This window comes from Mauremys mutica, chromosome 2 (genome assembly GCF_020497125.1).
Source record: "Mauremys mutica isolate MM-2020 ecotype Southern chromosome 2, ASM2049712v1, whole genome shotgun sequence".
Taxonomy (NCBI): domain Eukaryota; kingdom Metazoa; phylum Chordata; order Testudines; family Geoemydidae; genus Mauremys; species Mauremys mutica.
In genome coordinates, this window is record NC_059073.1 from 267,805,671 (window position 1) to 267,830,096 (window position 24,426).

At 41.5% G+C, this 24,426-nt stretch overlaps 1 protein-coding gene across 10 annotated transcripts in view; it reads right to left on the bottom strand.

Annotated features, from left to right (window-relative positions):
* Window positions 1-14,423: 14,423 nt before the first annotated feature.
* The window catches only part of PARD3 (par-3 family cell polarity regulator), a 648,875-nt gene continuing 638,872 nt past the window's right edge, over window positions 14,424-24,426 (bottom strand). For all 10 annotated transcript variants that reach the window (XM_045004634.1, XM_045004629.1, XM_045004631.1 and 7 more), the window contains 2 exons: window positions 21,894-22,021; window positions 14,424-16,552 (listed from right to left, as the gene is read on the bottom strand). In XM_045004634.1, the coding sequence (XP_044860569.1) occupies window positions 16,159-16,552; window positions 21,894-22,021 (522 nt within the window). In that variant the 3' untranslated portion in view covers window positions 14,424-16,158. The remainder of the gene's footprint in view (window positions 16,553-21,893; window positions 22,022-24,426) is intronic.

The following is a 24,426-nucleotide window of genomic DNA, read 5'->3' on the forward strand; positions in this document are numbered from 1 at the left end:
TGGTGATCACAGTGGATGAAAAACATAAAATAAAGATCCTAGAGATCCCCAGGTATCTTTCAGAAGTGCCTATTTCAGGATATTTTTCAGGATATGAAGACTGCACAGCTTAAAGTTTGAAACACAAAATTAAAAATTCACATCTTCCACTAGCTCTAATATTTTGTTTCCACAGAAAATAGACAATTTAGAAATGTTGCCATATCCAGGTAGGGTGTATTGTTGTTGAAATTATTGGAACAGCAGAAACTGATCCTATGAAATCAATTGTCAGACTCTTAATAGTCTAAATAAATGTGTTTCTGGATATGACATTGTTTCTTCTGCAGAAGTCTCCTTGTCCATGACTACTGATCACATTCATATTCTAGGATATTCAAAGCACCAGCTAACTAAGAGGTTGTTAGCTTTAAAAATCAAAGTCTCATTGAATTCAGAGATGTTAAAGTGATAAATAAATAACACTAAGACTGAGTACCTGGAAATAAAATAGTCCTTTATGTGCACTCGGGCAGACCTAAGTCTAGTGGCAGCACAATACAATTTGTGCTCACAAGGAGGGTTGGTCATATGCTCACAGACTGCTCACTTGGAGTCAGTATGCTTGACCTCTAGAAGACAAAAAAGGACCTTCGCCTTCTGTCAACCCTGAAGTCTGGGTTCTGAAGGAAGGTGCATCCAATCCTCCGCGGCCAGAAGAGGGGTTGACTGAACACGGGAGCTTTGAGAGAAGAGAGAAATAAAAGAAATATAAGGGGGCTTCCTGTAACCTCTGCAAAACCAAAAGGCCCTTATTACAACAGTTGGGGATTTTACTACTTGTTTATTGTGGAGATATGGAAGACTGAGTTGGTCCTGACAGGATTTTTGTGTGCGTTTTTGTAAGGAATCTAAGCACTCCAGATTGGGACTCACTGACCCCTCATAGCAAATAACTATTGGAACAGCCTGGGAGATCTCCTCACAGATTGTTCCTGGATGCTCCAAAGGGAACAGTCGCCCCCCCTCAGGACAGGTGGATCTTAAGGATTAATAGGACCCATGACCACCTCAGTTCTAGGGCCTTTCCCATCACCTGTAACATCAACGGATGGCATGCACTCAAAATCTTCCCTGATATGGCTTCACCTAGTACACTCCCTGGAACATCTGGGGGTGGGTGTGTGGAGGGCTACACTGCCAAGAAATCTCATTGGTGATGGTGAGAGGATAATATATATCTGTTCCTAGCCTGCACCCTCCCCATTTGTGGAGTCCCAGGAAAAAGAAAGCCCTTCTCCCACTTCTATACAAAGCTCTTTATTTGGCTTTGGGTAATGAACACAGTTTGGGCCCTGAATCTGAGACCAAAAAAATAGCCGCTTTGGGCATCTTTCAGACCCTTCTCCGAACCTTGAGCACAATTGTAATGAATAAGTAAAACTAAGATTTTCGTTGTGGCTGCGTGGGACTGCAATTAAATAAAACCCAAAGGCTCTTTCCAGACAGTGAACTGCATTCAAGAGCCACATGAGCATTCTTTTTGACTTTAGATATTCTGTTTTGAGAGGCATTCAGCAGGAATGTGCTAGCAAAAATCATATGTGGAAAGATTGCTGGGCAAACGGATCAGAGATTTCCATTGTTCCATCCACTTTTAACTTTTTGCCTGCTGTAGCTCTTTAATTAAAGTCTATTACTTTAGCATCAGGGTGCTCAATTTTACCAGAAAGGGGGACTCTAAGTACACCAAGCTTATTTCACGTATACTAGCGAAAGCATGTTAGCTCAGTGATTGCTTCCCTAAATGCCTACCAGATACAGTATGTCAGAAAAATTGGGTTAAAAGGGTTCCAGAACTGAAGCCTAGTCAAAGGGAAACAGCCAGAGAGCTTTATTTTACTGCCTGCACTGACAGGTCACTGGATTTTGATTATGCAGTCAGATACGGTATTCATCCCCTTGATAATGAAAGGTGGGTGGCTGGCTGGAGAAAAAAAAGCATGCAAGACAGCCTTTTGGTCATTGTCTGTGCTATTTCTAGTAATCCTCCTTGCTGTCTAACTCACATGTTCAGGAAGGATTTGGGCCTGTGGGGGTAAATGGAATTGAAATCTCTCAAGAGGAAAAAATGATAAGGGAACAATATATACTTGCTAGCATTTCTAGGAGAAGATGTTTAACAAAAGAAGCAGACTGTGTTCTGTATTAGATTACTGCCTGACTGCCTGGATTGCTGTCACCGGTGCTTTAGAACACCAGCTAAAAACAATACAAAAGCTGTGGCTGCTATACAGCTCTTTAATGAAACTTTACCAACTGGATCCAAAATACCACAGATCAAATTTAATAATAATGCAGCTCACTCATCATCTTTTAATAACTATTGTGACAGACCCAGACCAGTGGGGTACAGGAGTCTGGTAGAGGACAAATATACTGGTCACTGGATGAGTAGTTTTCTGTTCCCTGAGTGACCAGAGCAAGGGCTGCACTAGAGTAATCAGGAACCTGCTAGAACCAATTAAGGCAGCCAGGCTGATTAGATCACCTGCAGCCAATCAAGGCAGGCTAATCAGGGCACCTGGGTTTAAAAAGGAGCTCACTCCAGTCAGGCGAGGAGGAGCCAGAGGAGAGGAAGTGCATGTGAGGAGCTGGGAGCAAGAGGCGTGAGGAGCTGAGAGGGAGAGGGAGAGGGAGAGGGTGAGGGTGTGCTGCTGGAGGACTTAGGAGTACAAGCGTTAGACACCAGGAGGAAGGTCCTGTGGTGAGGATAAAGAAGGTGTTTGGAGGAGGCCATGGGGAAGTAGCCCAGGGAGTTGTAGCTGTCATGCAGCTGTTACAAGAGGCACTATAGACAGCTGCAATCCACAGGGCCCTGGGCTGGAACCTGGAGTAGAGGGTGGGCCCGGGTTCCCCCCCAAACCTCCCAACTCCTGATCAGACACAGGAGGAGTTGATCCAGACTGTGGGGAAGATCACTGAGGTGAGAAAATCTGCCAATAAGCACAGGACCCATCAAGATAGAGGAGGAACTTTGTCACACTATATAGTGCCTGGGGGAAAAAAGACTTCTGGAATCTATGAACCCTGTCCCCCTATACCTCCATTTCTTTCACAGCCCCTTTTGCTGGGCTGGGAGAGTGCAGGTCAGGGGAACTAGATGACCAGCCGCTCTGTAACATAGGTTTTTCTAACTTGGTGCATCTCGGGCCTTGATGCCTCCTCTTGTGCTCCATCTCTCTCTGTCTCTTTCCAGGTCCTGATCCTGGGTCCCTGATCTGCAGAGAAAATCAGAGGTTAAAAGTGTCAACAGCAATATTGTGTCTGCACAGAATCAAAAGCATGCAGTGTAATTCAGTACAGATCTGACAGTTCAGAATAGAAGATAAACATTTTACCTGATTGTTTTCTCTGCAAGAACTAACTAGTGAAGCTTTCAGTGGCTGAGAAGACTGGCAGTCTATCGCAGTTTCTTGCTGGCCAGTCAAATTCCCTCCTATGCTGCTTTTAGTGGAATGTCTTGCTTTCTGTCAGATAGTGTCATTGTGAACTATTGTTAGGTAAAGTCATAGACATGATCTGAGCAGGGAAAACAGCTGATATTCACCTCCAAAACAAACAAAATCCACTTTTTGGATTCTCCATTTTCTATCCGTAGATGGTGCCTGTCACCGCTCATGCATAGGGATTGGGCCAGCTAGGCTGCATGTTGCTCCCTTGTCCTCAGTGTGCAAAACCTGCTTCAGGCTGGTGCCTCCAACAACACTAGGCCCCCACAAAGGGAGACGGGCAAAGGCAGGTTTTTAATCCACCTCTCCTTTACACCTCTGTGACAGAGTTGGCTGCCTCCTGAGCACGTTTGCATGGGCAGAGGTCACTCTGCAGTACCCTCTCTCTGTTTTCCCCCTTGGTTCTTCAGGAAACTTAAAAAACACAACCCAAAGTTAATTAAAACATTCCCCTTCTGGGGGGACCAATTTATTCAGCCCTCTAGGCCCATCCCCCGTTCTCTCCTTTAGATAGGTGGTCACTCATGCATTCCCAGAATATTGGCGATTGCAGCACTTATGGAAATGGTGTGGGCCTGCCCCTGCCAATATGACCCCACACCCACCAGAGTGACCTCGGATGCATGAGAGGATGCTGTTTTTTTAAGAGGACGCTGCCCTGCCAGCATGACTTTGCATGTGAGATCACACCTCACTGGGGAAGGGGGCATTATTTTTAGAGTGCACCACTCTATCCCCTCCACCATGACTTTGACTGCGAGATCACGCCTCATGGGAGGGGCACCATTTTTAAGAGTGCACTGCTCCATCCCCAGCAGTGTGACTTTGTGTGCAGTGTCACACCAACAGGGACGAAGCAGCACGCTTTTCAAAATGGCACCCCTTTCCAATACCAGACAAAACCAAGTCCGGTTTTGTCTGCGTTCCAGCCAGGGGACATACCCTAGAAAAGCAGGACTGTTTGGTTTAATACTGGACAAGTGGCCTGCCTACTCTTAGGGAGGGAGTCCCCCCAGCCCTTCTTCCCAGAGCTGGGTGCTAGTACAGTCTCTGTCAGGCTTCAAGCAGAAGTTTAGCCCTTCAGGCCAAGGCCCACCCCCCTCTCAGGTTTTCTCTCCCCCTTCCCCATTTGGTAGGGAGTCCCCAGTCCTCCATCCCAGGCCTAAGTCAACAGTCACTCCCAAGCTTTACTTGGCTGGAGTTTCGTCTCCTGGCTCGGACTTATCAACTCCCTTGGTATCAGGGTCTTCTCTTCAGGAGCCTCTCTCACTCACTGCAGTGTGGTGAGCACCCCACCACCACCATATTTACCGCAGTACCCTGCCGTCCTCTAGGGGAATCTGCTGTCCTCCGTCAAGCCCAACCCAGGCTGTTAACACTGCATCTGCGGGCTGGAGCTCTTCCTTCACTAATCAGAATTGGCTGGCTGATTAGCCAAACCACCCTGTTACAAACCCAGAGCAGAGGGGAAAACTTACTGCAGCTTTACAAAAGGGTTCACAGAGGCTGTACTTGCTCCATGAATCCAGAGGCACTGTGCCTAATTGAAGCATAATACCATTAAGCCCCTGCTGCGGCACACCTACCCCTGGCTGTGGCTTAAAGCCTCAGTTCAGCCCCTAATTTTAATTTTTATGACTCCTCTTGATCAGTTTTGCAATTGTTTAACTTTTAACTGCTCTAGATTGTGACTTCTAATATGAAACACCCTCCCTGTTTCATTTGCATTCAATACAATCCTCTTTTCCCCACATTAATAAAAACAGACACTGAAATATCTCTGTTTTGCAATGATAATTTCTGGCATCATTTAAAGCCCCCGTTTATTATGCAAGCATTAAGCTCCATACAGCTTGATGCAATGCTGGAATACATACCACAGGAAACCAATTTACTTGAATTGTAATGTTAGGATTATCCTTTGGTGTGTCATGACTGATGCTTCATCTGGAGAATGTTTAAAGTTGTCTTGTCAATGAGTGTTAAATGAAATGAATTATTCCAATCTGGTGTCTTTGTCCCTTTCTAATAAACCCATACTCCCTAAATTATAATTAAAAAGAAAAATAAAAGAAATGCAAACAGCATTAAAAACTTAGCACCCCAACATTGTTTGGATTTTTCCTCTTCTGTATCCACATCAATAAGCAATTTAACAATAGAAGAATCTCAACAGGAATTGAACCAATGAAATTAACATAAAGCAGAACCTTGGACTAAAATAATTCTTTGCCCATGTAATTTCTTGCAGCCACCCTTGTGTGAAAGCCCCCATCAGATTACAGGATTTGTTGTATGTAAATTGAAGACTAAATGCTTCATAGCACCTTTCAGCTCTGCAATGCTGGAAATGAGTTTTTTAATAGGAAATTAGATTAGTAATATTTTAGTCAACAAAAATGTGGAAAAATTCTGCATAAGTATGAGAAAATTATTCATGCAAACTAACTTTTAAAAACAAGAATGAACAATTGTACAATTCTGTACACTGCCACTCACAAAAGAAGTTCTCTGCATTTTTTTTACCATAGAATGGAATAATCAAATATGATTTATTTCACATCCATACCCTAGCAATCCTATTTGCCTTTTAAGTCTACAAATACTAAATGAACTCATGAATATCAACAAATTGTATAATTCAGTGGCTTATACTCAGGTTTTGGGATGACTATCTCTGTATAGTTTTTATAATAAGTAGCACTATAGTATGTAGGATGAATAGTTACCTGGAAATTTCTTTGAATTCAATCCAAATTGTAGTTTAGTTTTTAGGCCGATCCAAGAGTTGACAGCCTCCGTCCTTTGTTCTAGAGCTGGTTAAATTCCCCTCACTGAATTTCAGAAATTAGAGATGGAAAAGACTTCTTAGATTTTAGCTCTCCCCAGATAATGCAGAACTATTTCCTGTAGCATTCACTTGACGTCTTTTATATCATAAATATTTCCAGGAAAATGGTAAATCTGGCCTTCTATTCTATATTAAGAAACTATTATTATTAATCACTTATGTGTGGGCAGGTGTTTACAATAGGTTGAGGGGCCAAAGAACCCAGCCTTACCTTGAGACCAGTGTTTTGATCATACAGTGTAATGTGTGCTGAAAGTTATGTGTGCATCACATAAAAAGGATAAACACAGGGGTGTAAGAATGAAACAAAAAGAGGGGGATATCTCAGGCCCCTCTCTCTTACACTAATTTATACTTTCCCACCAACAAATAATGTACACCAGTGCTGTCGCTTCAACTTTGGTCAATGACTGCCAGGAGTCTGCACTGTAAATGAAGAAGACTCTTTGCAGGTCATAAATTAGAGATGGTTTGATAGACTGTAGATGAAAATCTGCCAAGCCAGGAAGCCACAGAGCAGACCTGGCAAATCTAATATAGTATGAGATAATTCAGCTGGAATTTAAGTGAGGCAGGGTTTATGGTATGGATTAAGAGGTAGAGAGTGTCAGAAGAAGCAAAACTGGGTTTAATAGGGCATGACAGCTGGATATATAGGAAGAGAAGGAAGGAACAAATCTGAGGGAAGACACAAAAACTAGAGAAGGGGCAGAAAGTGGTGGTGAGACCCCAAGTGAATCGGAGGACTGGGCATTTCTCTGGTTGATAACTGACAACCATCACAACTTTATCTGGTTCCTTGCCAACACCCTATAAAGAACTCAGGAGAGTAACAATACAGCCAGGACCAGCCTAGACACAGGGATCACTTTGCAGGAGTCCCTGACTCTCAGAGGAACTCAAGTCCTTTCTGAGCATGACTAAGACAAAACGCCATGACTGAGGCAATGTCCTGGCAATACCAGAGTTTTTCCTGTCTGGATTTGGGAAAAGGCGAGGCAGAACCTCCCAAACTGTAGCATTCATGATGACCTTCCACTACATGGGCATTTTCTAACTGAGAGCCAAATTGCAACCACAGTTAACAGAGTTGCACAAGGTGTACATCAGGTCAGAATTTGTCTCCAAGAGACTAGGAGGTTTCTCCCACCAAGGAATGGCTGTTGAGCCCCCTACGTACAATGACATGGAATTACTGATAAGAACTGCTTTTCCTTCAGTTCATGTTCGAAAGTGAGATTGGGCTCTGCTAAACACAAAAGGATTGTGCAGGGATTTGCACAGGTGACTTGGACAAACCCCAACCAAGGTAATGAAATTTTGCCTACCAAAGGTTCCCTTGATATCTCAATTGCACACAGTATTCTTCTTCACTTCCTGTTCTAAACTGTTGTGTCAAGCTGTGGACAGTTCCTGCGTTTTACACCAGAGATGCCTGCAGGTCAATGGTGGACAAGTGATTCCTGTATACAAAAAACAGCACCGAGCAAGTAATTGGTAGCATCTCTAAAAATAACCCCTTCCTTTGTGTCTCTCACTGGCCAAATAACTTGTCCACACTATACTCGTCTCCTGTCTGAACTACCACACTCTCCTCCCCTTGGCTCTTTTTTTTTACTGTCACCCTCCTTTGGTCTTCCAAAAATGATGCTGTTAATTCATCCTGTTCACCCTTCCCCATCTCTTTGAGTCACTTCACAGGCTTCCAGAAGACAAGAGAAGAAGTGGAGAGATATGGGGGGAAAGAACCAAATCATTAAGATAGGCACAGCCTGTACTGAGCAACCATGCCAATTCCTCACCCTTTTCCCCTCCCGTTGTCCATTTATGAACCTCATTTGAAATGTCATGTCAATCAGGATTGAATATTCTCTCAGGCAAGGACAGTGTTGTGTTGGTGAAACATCTAGCACATGTTTGGACACTAAAAATAGTAAAAATATTAACAATCCATTTTGGCGAATTTCACCTTTTATTCTGTTTGCGAATTGTCTTTAAAGAAATGGTCAAATTTCCTAATTTCTTTGTGAGTAAAAATTATTTGCTTATTTCTTCTGTGTCAAAATCATGGTTTGCCAGATTGTTGACAATTATTCACCATGTGGGCAGCGGCGTATTATTGCCTAGGCGGACAAGGCCTAGGGCGGCAAATTTGAAGGGGGGGCAAATTTGAGCACCCACGGAGAAGCTCCCCTGCTCCAGCTCGCCTCCTCTGCGAGCATGCCTCTCGCCTCCCTCCCAGCGCTTGCGCCGCAAAACAGCTGTTTCGTGGGGAAGGGAGGGAGGGGGGCGGAGGGGGAATGCAGAGCACTGAGGGAAGAGGTGGGGCCGGGGCGGGGATTTGGGGAAGGGATCCAATAGGGGCAGGGAGGGGGTGGAGTTGGGGCGGGACTTTGGGGAAGGGATTGGAATGGGGGCGGGGAAAGGGTGGAGTCGGGGCGAGGCCAGGGGTGGGAGGGACACAATTATTTCAGGGTCTAGGGGCAGCAAAATCATTAATCTGCCACTGCATGTGGGTCATGTTGGTTACTTGTGTGATATTGTTTCTGTCTCCTCACTGGATGACTTCTGTACATAACCAACACACTGAGAACTGTGAACTTCACCACAGAATATACAACCTAAAATGTGCTTTGGGGAACACAGAAATTAATATTTTAAACAAATATTAGCAGATTTTTCCCCACTATTCTCTCAACTCTATTATATATTTTGCTAAGTACTTAGGGACAAAGGGAGCTATTTACACTGTTAGATCCAAATGCTTTAGGCAAAGATACTCCCTTTCGTAGGCAAGGGATGCTCGTAGCTTTTAAAGATCTGGCTACACAGCGCTGCACCCCACTGAGTATTACATGGCCTTGTGCTTGTCCTTAGGAAGGACATAAAATCTGAATTAAATTCCAGAATAAAGTCTCAGTCTTTGGAAGAGCCCAAACAGAAATAAGAACCAAATCAATGGAGGAACAAAAGTTAACGTCTTCTCCAGCTTACTAGGTGCAGGAAAAAAAGAGATTGTGGATGTCAACTGCGGCTTTTGCGAGAACACAAGCACCTTGAAAACTCATTTCCTAAGATAATTCAATTTTAAAGTACCCCTGAGAGTCCATTTCCTCTTTTTATGAGGGAGCCCTCTCCTTCCTCAGAGGAACTGAAAAAGGGAACCTCTTAATTGAAAAGGTGAGGCCTGAACAAACCATTGATGCTATGCCAGGCACCGAGAGGAGACTCTAGGTCAGACTACTGAAGTTTAGCTGAAGCAGGGCATAGGTGCTGGAACTAAGGGAGCTGGGGGTGCTGCTGCACCCTCTGCCTTAAAGTGGTTTCCATTATATACAGGGTTTACAGTTTGGTTCAATGGCTCTCAGCACCCCCACTATAAAAATTGTTCCAGCACCCCTGGATCAGTGGTCCCCAAACTGTGGGGTGTGCCCCCATGGAGGGGGTGCCCAGGAAATTTTGGGAGGCATGGCAATGCCTGGGCCAGCCCCCATGGAGGGCAGGGAGGGAGTGCCACCTAGCCCTGCTCTGCCTCCAGCCCCACTCTTGGCCTCTGGCTCCTGGCCCCGGCTCCTGGGAGGTGGGGGTAAGACAGATTCCACTACAGTTAAGGGGGAGTGCGACAGAAAAGGTTTGGGGACCACTGAGCTAGAGGATGTTAGACTGGGATCTGGAAGTTATAAACTATTGGATTTAGCACATTTGAGCCCCTTTGGCTTTCTCTTTGCCATGCCTGGAAGCTCATCAGAAAAAATGGGGGTGCATTTAAATAAGGCAGTTGGTTTCAACACCTCTCTGATTTGTTCAAAGTTCTTGTTGACGGCTCTGAGCAGGGAAACAAACAGTTTAGATTGTTTTTTATTTATAGCAGCAAAATGTGTCATTCCCAATTAATAATCCAGCCATATAAATATTGTCTAACTAGCTGTGTCAATTAACAAGTTCCTCCAGCTCTTCTTGTGCAGAATGAGCATGTTGCCAAATATAACTACAGAGTGAGGTCATTTAAAAAGTCTACCCTCATTTTAGAGGAATTACTGGTTCTAGTGATATTCCCTATACTTAAAATAGGAATACTGCTGGAACCAAGAAAACATCAAAAATCAAAATGAAGAATTCAAGTGTAAAAATCAAGATATGCTAACTTTAAAAAGAACTTTTTAAATGTTACATTGAAAATTCAAACTGTTTATTATTTATAACCCACCAACAATATACTCAGTGCATTACAGGATGGAAAATACATATAGTCCCTGACTCAAGGAGCTCACAGTCAGTCTCTCTCTCGCGCACACACACACAGGAAATAAACAGAAGGAAATTATGGAGGATTATTAAAATTGTATTATTCCTTTTATTATTGATTCACTTCTTTTGGACAATACACTAGGAGTATACCTTAGAAGGGACCTTAGTCTGTATGGCTACTGCCCGCTCTTCCCTCAAATCCCTGCTCCAGAGAAATTTCTCTTTCATGCTTACAAGAAATTAGTCAAATGCTAATGGATGCGAACAATATTAGTTTGTAAAAAAGCAGTTGAAGGTTTCACATTTTATTCCTCTTCTCCACCCCATCCTCTTTTTAGCTTGTTTTCATAAGCCTCATCTATACAGCCAGCACCACATAGGGTATGTGTAGCTACACACAGCAGTGAAAAACAGGTGGTGTCTACAATGCTGTGTGTAGCTACCTGTGGCAGTTAAAGACTCTGGCAGTGGGGAAAAGCTACATATTGCCAGAGTCTTTCCATGCTGCCTCTCACCTGCCAGAGCCTTTCCCCGCTGTCAAGAGTCTTCCTGCATTGTGGAAAGGCTCCAGCAATGGGGAGCTGCTAGAGCTTTCCCTGCTGCCTCCCCCTACCAGATCCTTTCACTGAGGCGGGAAAAGGCTCCAGCACCAGGGGCAGAGGCAGTGAGACACTACACTGCTAAAAAGAGCAGCGTAAATGTGGGAGCCGCCGCTTGGGCACATAGAGAGCCATGCAGGGCACACATCTTATTGTTCTGTACTCTACTCACCTAAGCAATGTCTCACTGCTATTTATATTTGTGCTAGCTGGCCATGCAATGTCTGTACTCTACACACCATCATACCCGAAGACATAGCCTCCGACTGTGAGCTAGTCACAGCGGAACTACTATTCCTTTGGACAGTGCCTAGTATGCTGTGGGCATGCATGCCATAACACCAACAATAAATACTAATATCAATCTCAAGAGAGAAAAGGGTGATGGGTTTGTAAACCAGAATGGGAGATGATTCTGTGAGAGTAGGGTGTGTGTATGAGTGGGCGATGAGATTAGATTAATTTGCTCTTAATTTATGTCCAGTCTTCTTCCATCTGTGCAGAAACCAGTTGATGATTTGATGCAAAATTATTATTGTTTCATGACCCTCATATTGATTTTTTTCTATTTTGGATTGGCATCATTTTGTATCTCTTTTGCATCTGCTTCTGAATTCTGTTGCCTTTGTTAATCTTGATGGCACAGCACCCAATAATACCCTGGGCTGCTTCTTACTTGTGATTGATATTTTCCCCCTGAGCTTTATCAAACTTATTTTAATATTTTCTGTTCTCAGGGCTCATGTTTGCTTTTGCAATTTACACTTTATTGTAACTGAGTATTTTTCACTGGTATGTGATTTTAAAAGTGAGTTTGCAAGCCCAGGGTGGGATGACACAAAGGTAAGATGAAGAGTATATGAACTTTGTCCTGTATTTGTACGCTGTGCATGGTTCCTGACAAGTCCTAAAGAACCAGACTGAAGACAGTGTAGAATGAAATGAAGAAACAGTCAAGCCCAGCAAATAAAATTAGGGAATGTTTGAAAATAGGATTGCAAGCCAGGACATGTAATATCCAAATTCACTTTAAGACTCAACAATGTAAGTTCAAAGGTTTGAATTACTCAAGTGTATCCTGTCTTCAGCTGACACTGCTCATCTGGCACATCTCCGCATTGTCTGGCCAGTGCTTCTTCCCAACATAAGCAGCAGAGATCAATGCTATGCCACTGACACTCATAAATAGAATGAACGTGAGCCAGACATTAGTAGATTCTTGAAACCTGAACAATATATCCAAGGTCATGATTGGTTTAAAAATTTATTTTGTTGTCCTTACTATTTGCTAGCAATAAATGGCAGTTGTAATTCATGTCTGTGCTATGCTGGGCACCAAGCCATTTTAACTGTTTTTGATGGCAGGAGTCCTCAAAGATGTACTTGAAAATATTTCAGCCAGAAAAAATAATTCACTGGGGCCACAGGCTTGTTTCCAGGGAGGCCCTCTAGCAAGAAGGGAAACATACTTTTAAAGAAAGGCAAGAAACTCATACATTCATAATATAAAACTCTCCCTTGGAATTACAATAGCATTAACAAATTATTTTGATAAGATACCAGAAGGATTCATAGATGATTTTAGGATATGTATTGAGAAAAAGAATTCTGACTGATTTTGTAAGACAACACCCACTGCTGGGTCCCTCTAAAAGCTCCCTAAAATTCTGTCTCATGACCATTCTTAGATACACTAGCCCACCAGAATTAGTCTCATGTTAATTGGTCCACAAATGAACTGCTCTAGTAATGTACTTTTTTAAATTAGCTTTTGGTTTAGTCACTAGTCAGAATTAAAGGTCAATTCTTTTAAAGCATCTTGCTCCTTCTTCCTAATCGCCCTTTACAACTTAGGAAGTTAATAATAGAAATCCTGTCTATGCTATGTCAGGAAGAAGACAGGATGATGAAGGCAAAAAAAAATTCTTAGCTAACATAACACAGACATTTCCCAAAGAGCACATCTGCCTAGTCTTATGAACACATCTAATTATGGCAAATCGTTAACACCTTGAAGAGAGACTTTCATGCAAGGGTAAACTTTAACATACACCATATTTGCTCTTAAAACACCTTTTCATACTTTTCCATGCATGTTCCTTTTTCTTATAACAGTTTATCAAGGGCCTAATTTTGAAAAAGGACTCCAACCTTTTTTCCATTTTTATGGATACAATTTAGTGCCCACAGTTATTTGTGTGTACGAATGCTATCATAGCAACAAGAAAACTAGCTGATTTGTGGATACAGTCAGGAGGTGAGATATCTAGATGGCAGTTGGGCTTGCAAAACTGTGAGTGCAATTATTTGGCTACTCTCAATTGCATGCCACAAAAATGTAGGCTACTTTTCAAAATCAAGCCTAAGAATGTATTTATGTATCAAAAACTGCCTGTGCACCTTGCAGTCCAATCTTTGTCTTCCCCAGGAGAGCCTACAATAAAGTCACAGTGCATGATTTGACAATATTACTACCCTGGCAACAAACAGATGTCATACATATATAGGATTATGACTGACATTACTGGAGGATCCAAGAACAGGAGCAGCTGTGTGAAGAGGGACAAAAGCAGACCCAGCCTCAATACCAATGGAGTTTCATTGGCACAGTAACAATGCTTTATCTAGAAGTCTTCTCTTTTCAAGTTTTGTCCAGCGTTGACATCTTTCTTTAAGGCCCAAAACCTTAATCCTGAGCAAAGCCTGAGCAAACAGTCTTTGAAGAGGGGTTCTTCATGCCAGCTTGCTGGGGACAGAATCTGATGTATTTTGACTATGGAGCACTAGTGGAGACATTCTGTAAACACCCCTGCACTCTGGCTTAGCAAGGGATTTGGGCCAATGGATCTATGTAAATTATGGATCCACTGGCTACAACTTTGCCCATCATGTCCCTACCTCCAGTGGAGATGTGTCGAGAGAAACGGCCTTTGAGGACGGCCACAGAATTCGGTCTTAAGAAAGTAGCATTTCAATGTCACAGGTCTGCTCTAAAAATATCATTAGAGATTTCAGTGCATTTTTTTCTGAGAGGGTGTTTAGGTGCTCAGATGGGTTATAATTATTTTCTTTTTTGTCTATTTTTGTAAGCACTCACAGACAGACAGACATAAACCATTAGGAATATAATGAAATAGCATCTGTTAAATATTTTTAAAGGTAATGACTGCTGCAGTTTTCATAAGGTTCCATAGGCAATACTAAGGAATAGAACAGGCAATGCTAAGACCAGAATGGAAACAGCCTTTTATTCTAAATTTCATATGTACAGGGAAAGCTGTTTTACGCAGTTTTGTAAACTCTGCGTAAAAGAGCCATTGTCATCCAATGTCACTGTGCTTACATTAGTAACAATTTTTAAACACTGGAGTACATTATTAACAAAAACCATTAACAAACAGGCATAAAGACAGATACATGTGCTGAAATTTCACATATATTCCAAAAACTGGTTGATGCAAAAATAAAATGTGCCAGTAAAAAAAAAAAAAGGCATATTTTAAATCACACAGTATAAGATTTTTCTTTTTTCTTTCTTTCTTTTTTTAAGCATGATATGTTGAGACTTAATCTCAAGCCTTTTCACATGAGGATTTGCAGGCACTTTAGCAACCCAGCTATATTTTTACCATACATGAAGTTCAGACCAACGAACATAGAAACAGCTGCTGCAAAAGAAATTCTCATATCCCATATGCACATTAAAATATCACTGCTAGAGCAATCTTATTTCAGTTATTTTTGGATACTAACATGTTTTCAGGATGACGTGTAACAGATTTTCTCCATTTATCTCTTATTCATACATTTTAGAGTTTCTTTTTAACGTGGTAGCACAATACAAAGGTACAGTATGTAGAATCACAAGGTGATCACCCACAAAGCTTTACAAATTATAGAAAGAAGAGTTTGGGGATGGGGTTGTTTGTTTTCTGGGTTTTTTTAAGTTCTTTTGGTTTTTTAGCTTTCTGATCCAAAAAGAAGGTCTGATTTCATTTTGTCTTGCTCTAAGCCCTCCTCTCAACCCTGCCACAATAAAGACAAGTGAATTATAATCATATATAGAATGATTGTGGGGTAATTCTTCCCTAATTCTTTTCTGGGGTACAATTTTCACATGACCTCATACATTTTTAAGGAAAACAAACCACAATCCAGCCTTACGTTTTCCCACAATTCCTCATATTTCATGAAAGAACAAATATATCTGTCATAGTCTGGACTGAGATTTTATTTATAAATACAATACCCTCTCTTTAGTTATTTCACTGGTAAAGTCCTACATGTTAAGATATAAGAAACTGTAAAAGGATTCCCAAGATAACTGAAAACCGTAATATTATTTTGCATATGAATCAGGATAAAGACTTTTTAAATGAGCTCAGAGAAAGAGAATGTGCGCATAAGAGGAGAAAAGCAGTTTTTTAGCATATAGACAATTAAATATTGATCAACAAAGACTGTAAATGACTCCACCATAAAACATCTTAGAACTTTGATCCTGAGTGAACTTAAGCCCTATCCACTCAAGAGTGATGTGTAACCCAGCCCCCACCCCAAGAGAAATAATAAAGATGTGTCAATGCCTTCTTCAATTTCAGATTCTTTAATTTATGCCACAGTGCTGTATGTTGGTGCAATAACTCACTGCAAAGTAGAACACATTAGAGTAAATCCTAATAATAAGCCATTGACAGCTACTGGACTGGGCCAGGATGCTCGGTAACCAACACGCTGCTTACCTATAGTATGATTGTCAAATGGTGGAAAATCCTTCCATGAATATAACACTTGGGACAGAATGGCAAAGACATAAGGCCTATCAATTCTTTGCCCATATTGCTAAAGGCACTGAAACAGACAACAGATATATTCCATAGTACCATCAGTTTAAACAGTTTTTGAAATACAAGTCTTTATATGAAAATGTTCCTTATTGCATGATATGTTGATCATCTTTTTCTTCAACTCAAGAATAAAATGGCCTTCCCTTTTCTGGAGTTTGTAATCTGTTCAGCCTGGCTACCTGAGATGGTGAAGGTGGTACATCTTGCCTGAAAGGACCTTTTGGAGGGACATAATTAGGGTCCTGAATTTTCTTATATGAGTCATAGTTGTTAGGCCCTTCAGAAGATGTCTTTTTTTTCAGTTGTTGTTCTTTCCGCCTCTGTTCTTGACGGAGCAGTTCTTGTGTTTCCAGCATTACCCTGGCATTGAAGCCATGTCCTCCCATGTAGCCATTTCTTGATCCTTGGTAGCTGGAATACCTGGGGTTTTCCTTTGCAGTCTGGAACCCTTCACCAGGAGAGTAGCTCTGTTCCCAGGAATCTTGAGATACGGAACTTGCATTTTTTCTGCTCTGCCTGAAAATAAGAACAGAAAAATGTTTTTAAAGAAATCTGCAGGATCCTCTTAATGTTTAAACAATAATCATTAGAAGAATGGGGATTCAAGAGTCAAGTCAACTTTTTCATAAAGTAGATTTTCCCCCCAGATGGGACTCTCAGCTGATGTCAGCCTTGCAGCTAATAGATGTCTTGATAAGTGTTCTTCTCTTTCCCCCAAAATGGCCACGTTGTCTCTTTTGCATTTTAGATATATTTCCAAAGCACTGCAGTAGGGGAATGGAATTTGGCAGCCAGTACAACAATCATAATTAGAATCTTTAAAATGTTATAATTGAACTGTAAACCAATAAAACAGTCTAAAAAAACATCACCACAATGCCAGAGAAACCAGATAACAGCAAGCACGTGTAATGAATGGTAACTCAGTTATGAAAAAAATCTAGACTCCTAATTGATTAAAAAGGCAACAGGTTGATCCTTTTAAATATCTACTTTAAAGCTGTACAAGTCTGCTGACAAAAGTCTTCATTGATGCACAGTAGCAATGAGGTTTTTTCCATCCAGAATCCAGAGTTAGGGAGTTTTGTATTATCAGAACTGTTTCCCAGCATGCTATATCTTTCATGAAAGGAATGGCAGGGATAACCTATTTTGCTCATTTTCTGACTCCACAGGGTAGATAAATAAATCAAATGCATATAGGAATTACAAATTCTTATTGCTTTTTTGCAATAAATCACCACGTTATTTCAAGGAAACATTATTGTTTTGAAATATCTTTAATTTACTATCAAGCCACTAGATGCTTTTATGAATTTAAAATAAGATTGGGTATGATAAAGTAAAACAATTTTGTGCTGGAATAAGAGAGATACCCACTTGGAGATTAAAATTAGTGTAAGAGAATCAAGCAGTAAAACAAAATATATTGCTGCATTAATCAATAAGAAAGTCATTTAACTGCTGTATATATAGCTCAGTTTTTCATGTCAGCACATAGAATAAAAACAAGGTTCAGTTTTGGCTTAGTGGATTGAATATGCAGCTGGAAGTCAGGAGACGAGGGGAGTCTTCCCACTACAGACTTAATGTGGCAAGTAACTTAACCTCTCTGTGCTTCCCTTTCCACATGTGAAACTTGGAGACGACTATGCTTACCCCCATTTGTAATGTACTTTGGGATCACTGGATGAAAATGTTTACTATTCCATATAAATGTATTATTATTGTTGTTGATGTTCGCATGCCCTTCTTTACAAAACAAGGTCTCTGGGCCACGGCTCTATTGCTTACTTGCACACGCGCAAACTGAATGACCCTTAGGGTACAAAACTTGCAAAGTTTCTGAAATATGGCAAGATAACTTTTCAATATGAAAGATGAGCTTGGAGATAAACATTACTTAGAACAGTTTCAGATGGGAAATGGTAATGACTAATCGAATAGACTTCATTTAATTACTGTTTTCTGGTACTAGTTCAAAAGTAGTTGGACCATTTGTGTTGTCTTTTTGGGAAGATTTAAGAAATATGATTGAAGAGTTTTTTATTTTCCTAAAGTACTTAACATTTTAACTTAAGGTAAAAAAGTTAGGCTGCTTGAAGTTACGCAAGATGGAAAGTATACAGAATAAAAGACTAAAACCAGTTAATCATAAAACTGTAATTCTATCAATGAATTTGGGATCCAAATGACATTAGTGATAGTGAGATTTCTTCCTAGGTTAGTCAAAAATCTTTGATGATTGAAAAGCTGATATCCCATTTTATTGTTTTATTATTGGTAACTTTTTGAACCTCTGAATTTCAGCAGCACCATTTTCTAACAATTCTCTTTACCTTGAGCTGAGAATAAACACTTATGTTTGTAACCATGTGAAGGATGATATGAACCCTGTAATTAAACACTCATCAATTGCATATTAATAAGCATTCTTACTCATTTACTTTTAATTTTTCACACTAATCAATAGATTCAGTACACTTCTCTCTTACACTCTTACACATAAACTTCTCTGTTTCCTATGGTTATTTTCCAAATTTGTGGTCAATGAAATCTCTCTTTAAAAATATGAATTTCTGCAGTTGGAACTTTGCATTACAGCCATTCTCCAGCTTTTTGACACTACAGTGTCGGGCTACAACAGCAAAACCCAAAACACAGGTTCAAAATGCAGGATTCACATTTTCCTACGTGATCTATGCCTTAACAGAGCTAATGAGCCTGAAATGGACTCCAGTTTGTTCAAACAAGCTCTTAATATTATTATTTATACAGGATTTGGTGTTTTTACCTCCATGTCATCTAACACCTGAACCTGTCTCAGCCTTATTTATATCACGACAGTCCACTGGTGGAGCGGCACCCTTTGAGAATTACAAAGTCTGAAAAATCCTAGTACAAGGGTCCCCAACGCGGTGCCCGTGGGCACCATGGCACCCGTGGGGGCATCTAAATGCGCTCGTGTCCTGGCCGGCGGTCGAGCATCCGCCGAAATGCCGCCGAATTTCTGTGGCATTTCGGCGGCGACGCCTCTCAATGATGTCACCTGTCAGCGGCAAGTGGTGTCATTGAGAGGCATCGCCGCCGAAACGCCGCAGAAATTCGGCGGCGATGCCTCTCGATGACACCACTTGCCGCCGTCAAGCGACACCATCAAGAGGCGTCACTGCCGAAATGCCGCAGAAATTCTGGCGCCCGCCAGACAAAAAGGTTGCGGACCACTGTCCTAGTATAACAAGGCTAGATAGAGAGCCTTCCTGTGCCATCTTTTCATACCCACACTGTCATGATCCCCTAATTAAGCCACTCTGTGCCAAAGTTAGTTTGGGGTATTACATGCAGTCAGAACCCTTTTATATTTATTTATCTTTTTTAATTACCTCATCCTCTGAAAGACATACTAAAATGCCTAAAACATACCGCACAACCTCAGAGTTAAGAACACCAGAGTTACGAACTGACCAGTCAACCCACACCTCAAGTACACAATCATCATCAGCAGAGATTAAAAAAAGCAAATATAGTAGAGTATTGTGTTAAACTTAAACTCCTAAAAAAATTAAGGGAAAGCAGGATTTTTCTTCTGTATAGTAAAGTTTCAAAGCTGTATTAAGTTAAGTATTAATGTATTAATGTTAAGTTGTAAAATTTTGAAAGAACTATAATGTTTTGTTCAGTTACGAACATTTCAGAGTTATGAACAACCTCCACTCCTGAGGTGTAACTCTGAGGTTCTACTGTACTTCTCCTCAGAAAAACTAATTTGCGGTTGAGATGTAATCCACTCTACAGATAGCAAGAGGTATGGGGGGAAAGCAATAATATAGCTGCCATTTTGAAAAGTTTCCTTAAAAAACCCATAAAAACCAGAACACCATAACTTTTAATCTCCTTTTTTCATTTTCTTCCAAATGTCCCAGAAAAATTCTACTCTAAGATGAGCTGTGGCATGGAAAACTCAAGAGATATGGTTTGGGGTTCAAAATCAGGGACTTAATTGTTAAGCTAACGTCCCCTTTAACTATGAAACGTTTATGGCTGCTGCATAATAAAATAGTGAAATGGCCTCTTTTGCAAGGCTTCAGCAATTCCTGGTTTTGAGATGTATATATAACCATTACCTGCTCCACAAAAATCTATATATAGAGACCAAAGCAAAGGCAACATCATAATATGTAAGGCACACCCAAATCAAGGAAGTTTTCAAGCTTAAAGTACCCCTAGCAAAAGGCATCTCAATTCTACCTCAGTTCTTGTCACAGATTTCCCCAATTAATGTTTGAGAATTCTAAAAACTATCTACATTCACCATACAGTGTCCAAGTGTAGCCATTCTTATGTAACCTACACTACAAGCTGGGTAAAATTCTGACCATTCATTTTACTTCGTATTTGGCTTTTTAAAAATATTAACTCTAAGCAGTTCCTTGGCCTGTGAACTTTTTAAAAGTACAGATTTGTTTAGACTAAAGGATATTAATTGTCAGCATTCCAATGTTAATGATCCAGTAAGTTTGAAGAAACCCATACGCCAGAAACTTGGATGTGGCTCAATTTTGCATAGTGTTTCATGGTTGTCTCCATGTTCTTTTATTTGATTTCTTGGTTTTTTTAAATATATGTCTGTATACCGACATCACAAGACTGATTTTTTGTTGGTAAGAAGTTAAGCAACACAAAAAATATGACATACAAAAACGGTGCAAACAGCCCTCCGTTTGCTTCTCTTCTCTGATCTATTTCATACTCAAGAGATTCTTTTCTAGAGATGGAAAGTGATACTAGATAGTGTCCCACAAGGATCCATGCTTTAAGGTGCTGATTCTATAAGGTGCTGAGTGCCCTCAGCTCCCACTGTAGTCAACTTTGAAGTAATCCTAAGAAATAAACAGCCACTACATGCTACCACTTATGGAATTTGATGTCTCTTCCTCATTGCAAGTATTACTTAGGGTTGCCAGGTGTCCGGTTTTTGACCAGAACACCCAGTCAAAAATACTCCGGTCAGCCGCTAAAAGTCCAGTGGGTGGTGCAGCGGGACTAACACAGGCTCCCTGCCTCCCCTGGCCCCGCACGGCTCCTAGAAGTGGCTGGCATGTCTGGCTCCTAGATGCAGGGGTGGCCACGGGGGCTCTGAGCGCTGACTCTGCAGCTCCCATTGGCTGGGAACCACAGCCAATGGGAGCTGCAGGGGTGGTGCTTGCGGGCATGGGCAGCACACAGATCCCCCTGGCCTCCCTACTGTTTAGGAGCCGGACTTCCCAACCGCTTCCAGGAGCTGCTTGTGGTAAGCACAGCCCAGCCGGAGCCTGCACTCCAAATCCCCTCCTGCACCCCAACCCCCTGCCTCAAGTCAGAACCCCCTTCCTGTACCCCAAACCCCTCATCTCTGGCTCCACCCCATAGCCAACATCCCCTGCTGGAGCCTACACCTCCTCCTGCACCCCACCCTCCTGGCCCAGCCCTGAGCCCACTCTCATACTCCGAACCCCTCAACCCCAGCCCAGAGCCCCCTTCCACACCCTGAACCCTTCATTTGTGGCCTCACCCCAGAGCCCCCAGCCAGAGCCCTCATCCCTTCCCACACCCCAACCCTCTGCCCCAGCCTGGTGAAAGTGAGTGAGGGTGGGGGAGAGCGAGCAAAGGAGGGGGGGGTGGAGTGAGCAGGGGTGAGGCCTTGGAGAAGGGAGCAGGGCAGGGGTTGGTTTTGTGCAATTAGAAAATTGGCAATCCTTGCATTACTCCTTATACTTCTGTTAAACAAAGTGCATGCACTAAACACAGCATTTTCCTTCCACAAATGAAATTAACTCCAGGCTAACATATACCAAATCATTTTAGACAGTTACTGTACCTGGGTAATGAACTATACTGGCGCTGAGCTTGTTGGAAACTTTCTCTTTCTTCTTGTCGTTGCCGCTGCATCTGAACTTCTACAGATACAGAGTGTCTGCCACTCTGTGAGTATGTCTTGGAGTTTGGCTAGGATATGAAAAGTTAAAAAAAAATAATTAAGCAAAGCACAAAAATATCTACATAGGAGCAATTAATTAAATTACTGTTATATATCCACACACGTACTTTAAAATATTCAAATTCAAATGTTCAAATTGCTCTTTCCATAACTGCATTAAATTCTGACCTTTAACACAATGTCATCTGTTATAGGCTATATCAGGGTAGGCAACCTATGGCACGGGTGCTGAAGGCGGCACGCGAGCTGATTTTCAGTGGCACTCACACTGCCCAGGTCCTGGCCACCAGTCCAAGGGCTCTGCATTTTAATTTAGTTTTAAATGAAGCTTCTTCAACATTTTAAAAACCTTATTTACTTTCCATACAACAATAGTTTAGTTATATATTATAGACTTATAGAAAGAGACCTTCTAAAAACGTTTAAATGTATTACTGGCACGCAAAACCTTAAATTAGAGTGAATAAATGAAGACTCAGCACACCGCTTCTGAAAGATTGCCGACCCCGGGCTATATTTTAATCTAATCCTCTATTTTTGAAACGTTATCTGATAAATACTATAGGTCAAACTGTGATTCGCTCTTATATGAAGGAATACCTAACTCCATGTGAAATCATTGGACCAGATCCTCAGCTGGTGTAAATCAATATCACGTCTGTGATGCTATGGCTATTTATGCCAGCTGAGGATATCACAGTCCGGCCTTAACATTTGCACACCATTAATTAGTTCAAATGAGAGCAAACCCTGCTTCTTACTATGTAATGCAGTAATGTGCACACGTAGGGCTGGATTCTCCAGTCAGCTACAAACAGAGCAAAGTGAATGCACATTGTTTGAAGAGTCCATGTGCACAGGGGGAATCACTTTCTAGTGTGAAAGAGGTTACAGTCCCCTCTTGCGCCTGCTCCACTACTTGCTGCCTCCCCTACTGGGATGCACTGTCCTGTACAAAGGTGGGGGAATTGTGGCAGGGGTGGGGAGGGCAGGTAAGGGAAAGGGAGTGACGGGCAGGAATCGTGGAAGAGTGAGATTCTGTCACACCTAACTATCCGCTTGCCTGCTGCAGCTTTAAATTGCTCTGGGGCCAGGCAAAGCAGAATCAGGGAGTCACAGTCACAAATTCCCTTCCACTGTGCCTGTACAGAGAGAATTCAGCCTGTAGTCTTTTGAGTGCCTTCAACTGGTAGTTCTAACAACAGTAATACCAAGTATAGGAAGTTCCCTGTTGGACTACTCTAATCCACAATCCTTAACTGGAAGTTGGTGGTGTCTGCAAGTAGAGACTGTAAAATAAAGAATGATGGATTATTTATTTAAAGACAGATTTTCAGAGGCACTGAGCCCTTATAAGAGCAGCAGATGCTAAGCACCTCTGAAACGCCGATTCTTAAGGGACATCTACACAGGGATAAAAGCTCCGCAGCACAGCCACCACTGGCCTGGGTCAGCTGACTTGGGCTTCCAGGATCCCAGAGCTCAGGCTCCAGTTTAAGCCTGAACATCTACACAGCAGTTTTTCAGTCCCAGAGCCCAAATCATTTGACCTGGGCCAGTCGTGAGTTTTTTATGCTTGTGTAGATGTACCTTGTTCTTTAGCAGCATAACTTGAAGTCTCTGTCTTCCTTATGAAATAAATACATACACTGAACTTATCTACAATGTACCATTCAAAATACCACTTCTCTCTGCTTGGATATGGTCCATTCATCAAGTGGATAGAATCCTTCCACAGAAAATACTAGTAAATCTTGTGGAGAGACTACGGCAATCTATACCTCATGGCAAGGATGTCAAATACCATTACAGCCGGGATGTAATTATGGCACTGAAATTATTAAGCATTACATTGAGTTGAGGTGAAAATGGGCTATTGTTTTGATAGTACAGAGCATTACAAGACTCCACTATGACCATATTTCAGATTCTTTCACATGTTGCCAATAGAGCAAACAACTTTGTGTGTAGGCGATAGGTGAAAACTAGTTATTAAAAAAACCCATTTTTTTAGCTTCTCTCTAAAAAATTATTAGCTGTGTTGGTGCATGAGTTATGCTCAGCCACTTTTTGCCTTTTCCTCATCTCTTTCGCTCACAGTAAACATCTCTTTTGTTTTCTGCCACTGTAATTTTTGCAGCAGACATATGCAGTAGTGGCTGACACATCTGAAAGATAAAAGGTTTTTCAAAAGCTCCTCACATTTTGAAGGCAAATGTTAAAACAGAGAGTTGTAATTCTTGACTTAAGCTGCTCCATTGTTTTAATATATATTCAGGTACTTGAAAGTAGCCAGTAAAACATAATATGTGAGACAGGTCTACAGTTGTTAGAACCTCCGTTTTGAACAATGATACGCATCAGATGGAACATCAGCAGCAGCTCAAAATCTGACATAAAATTTGGAGAACAA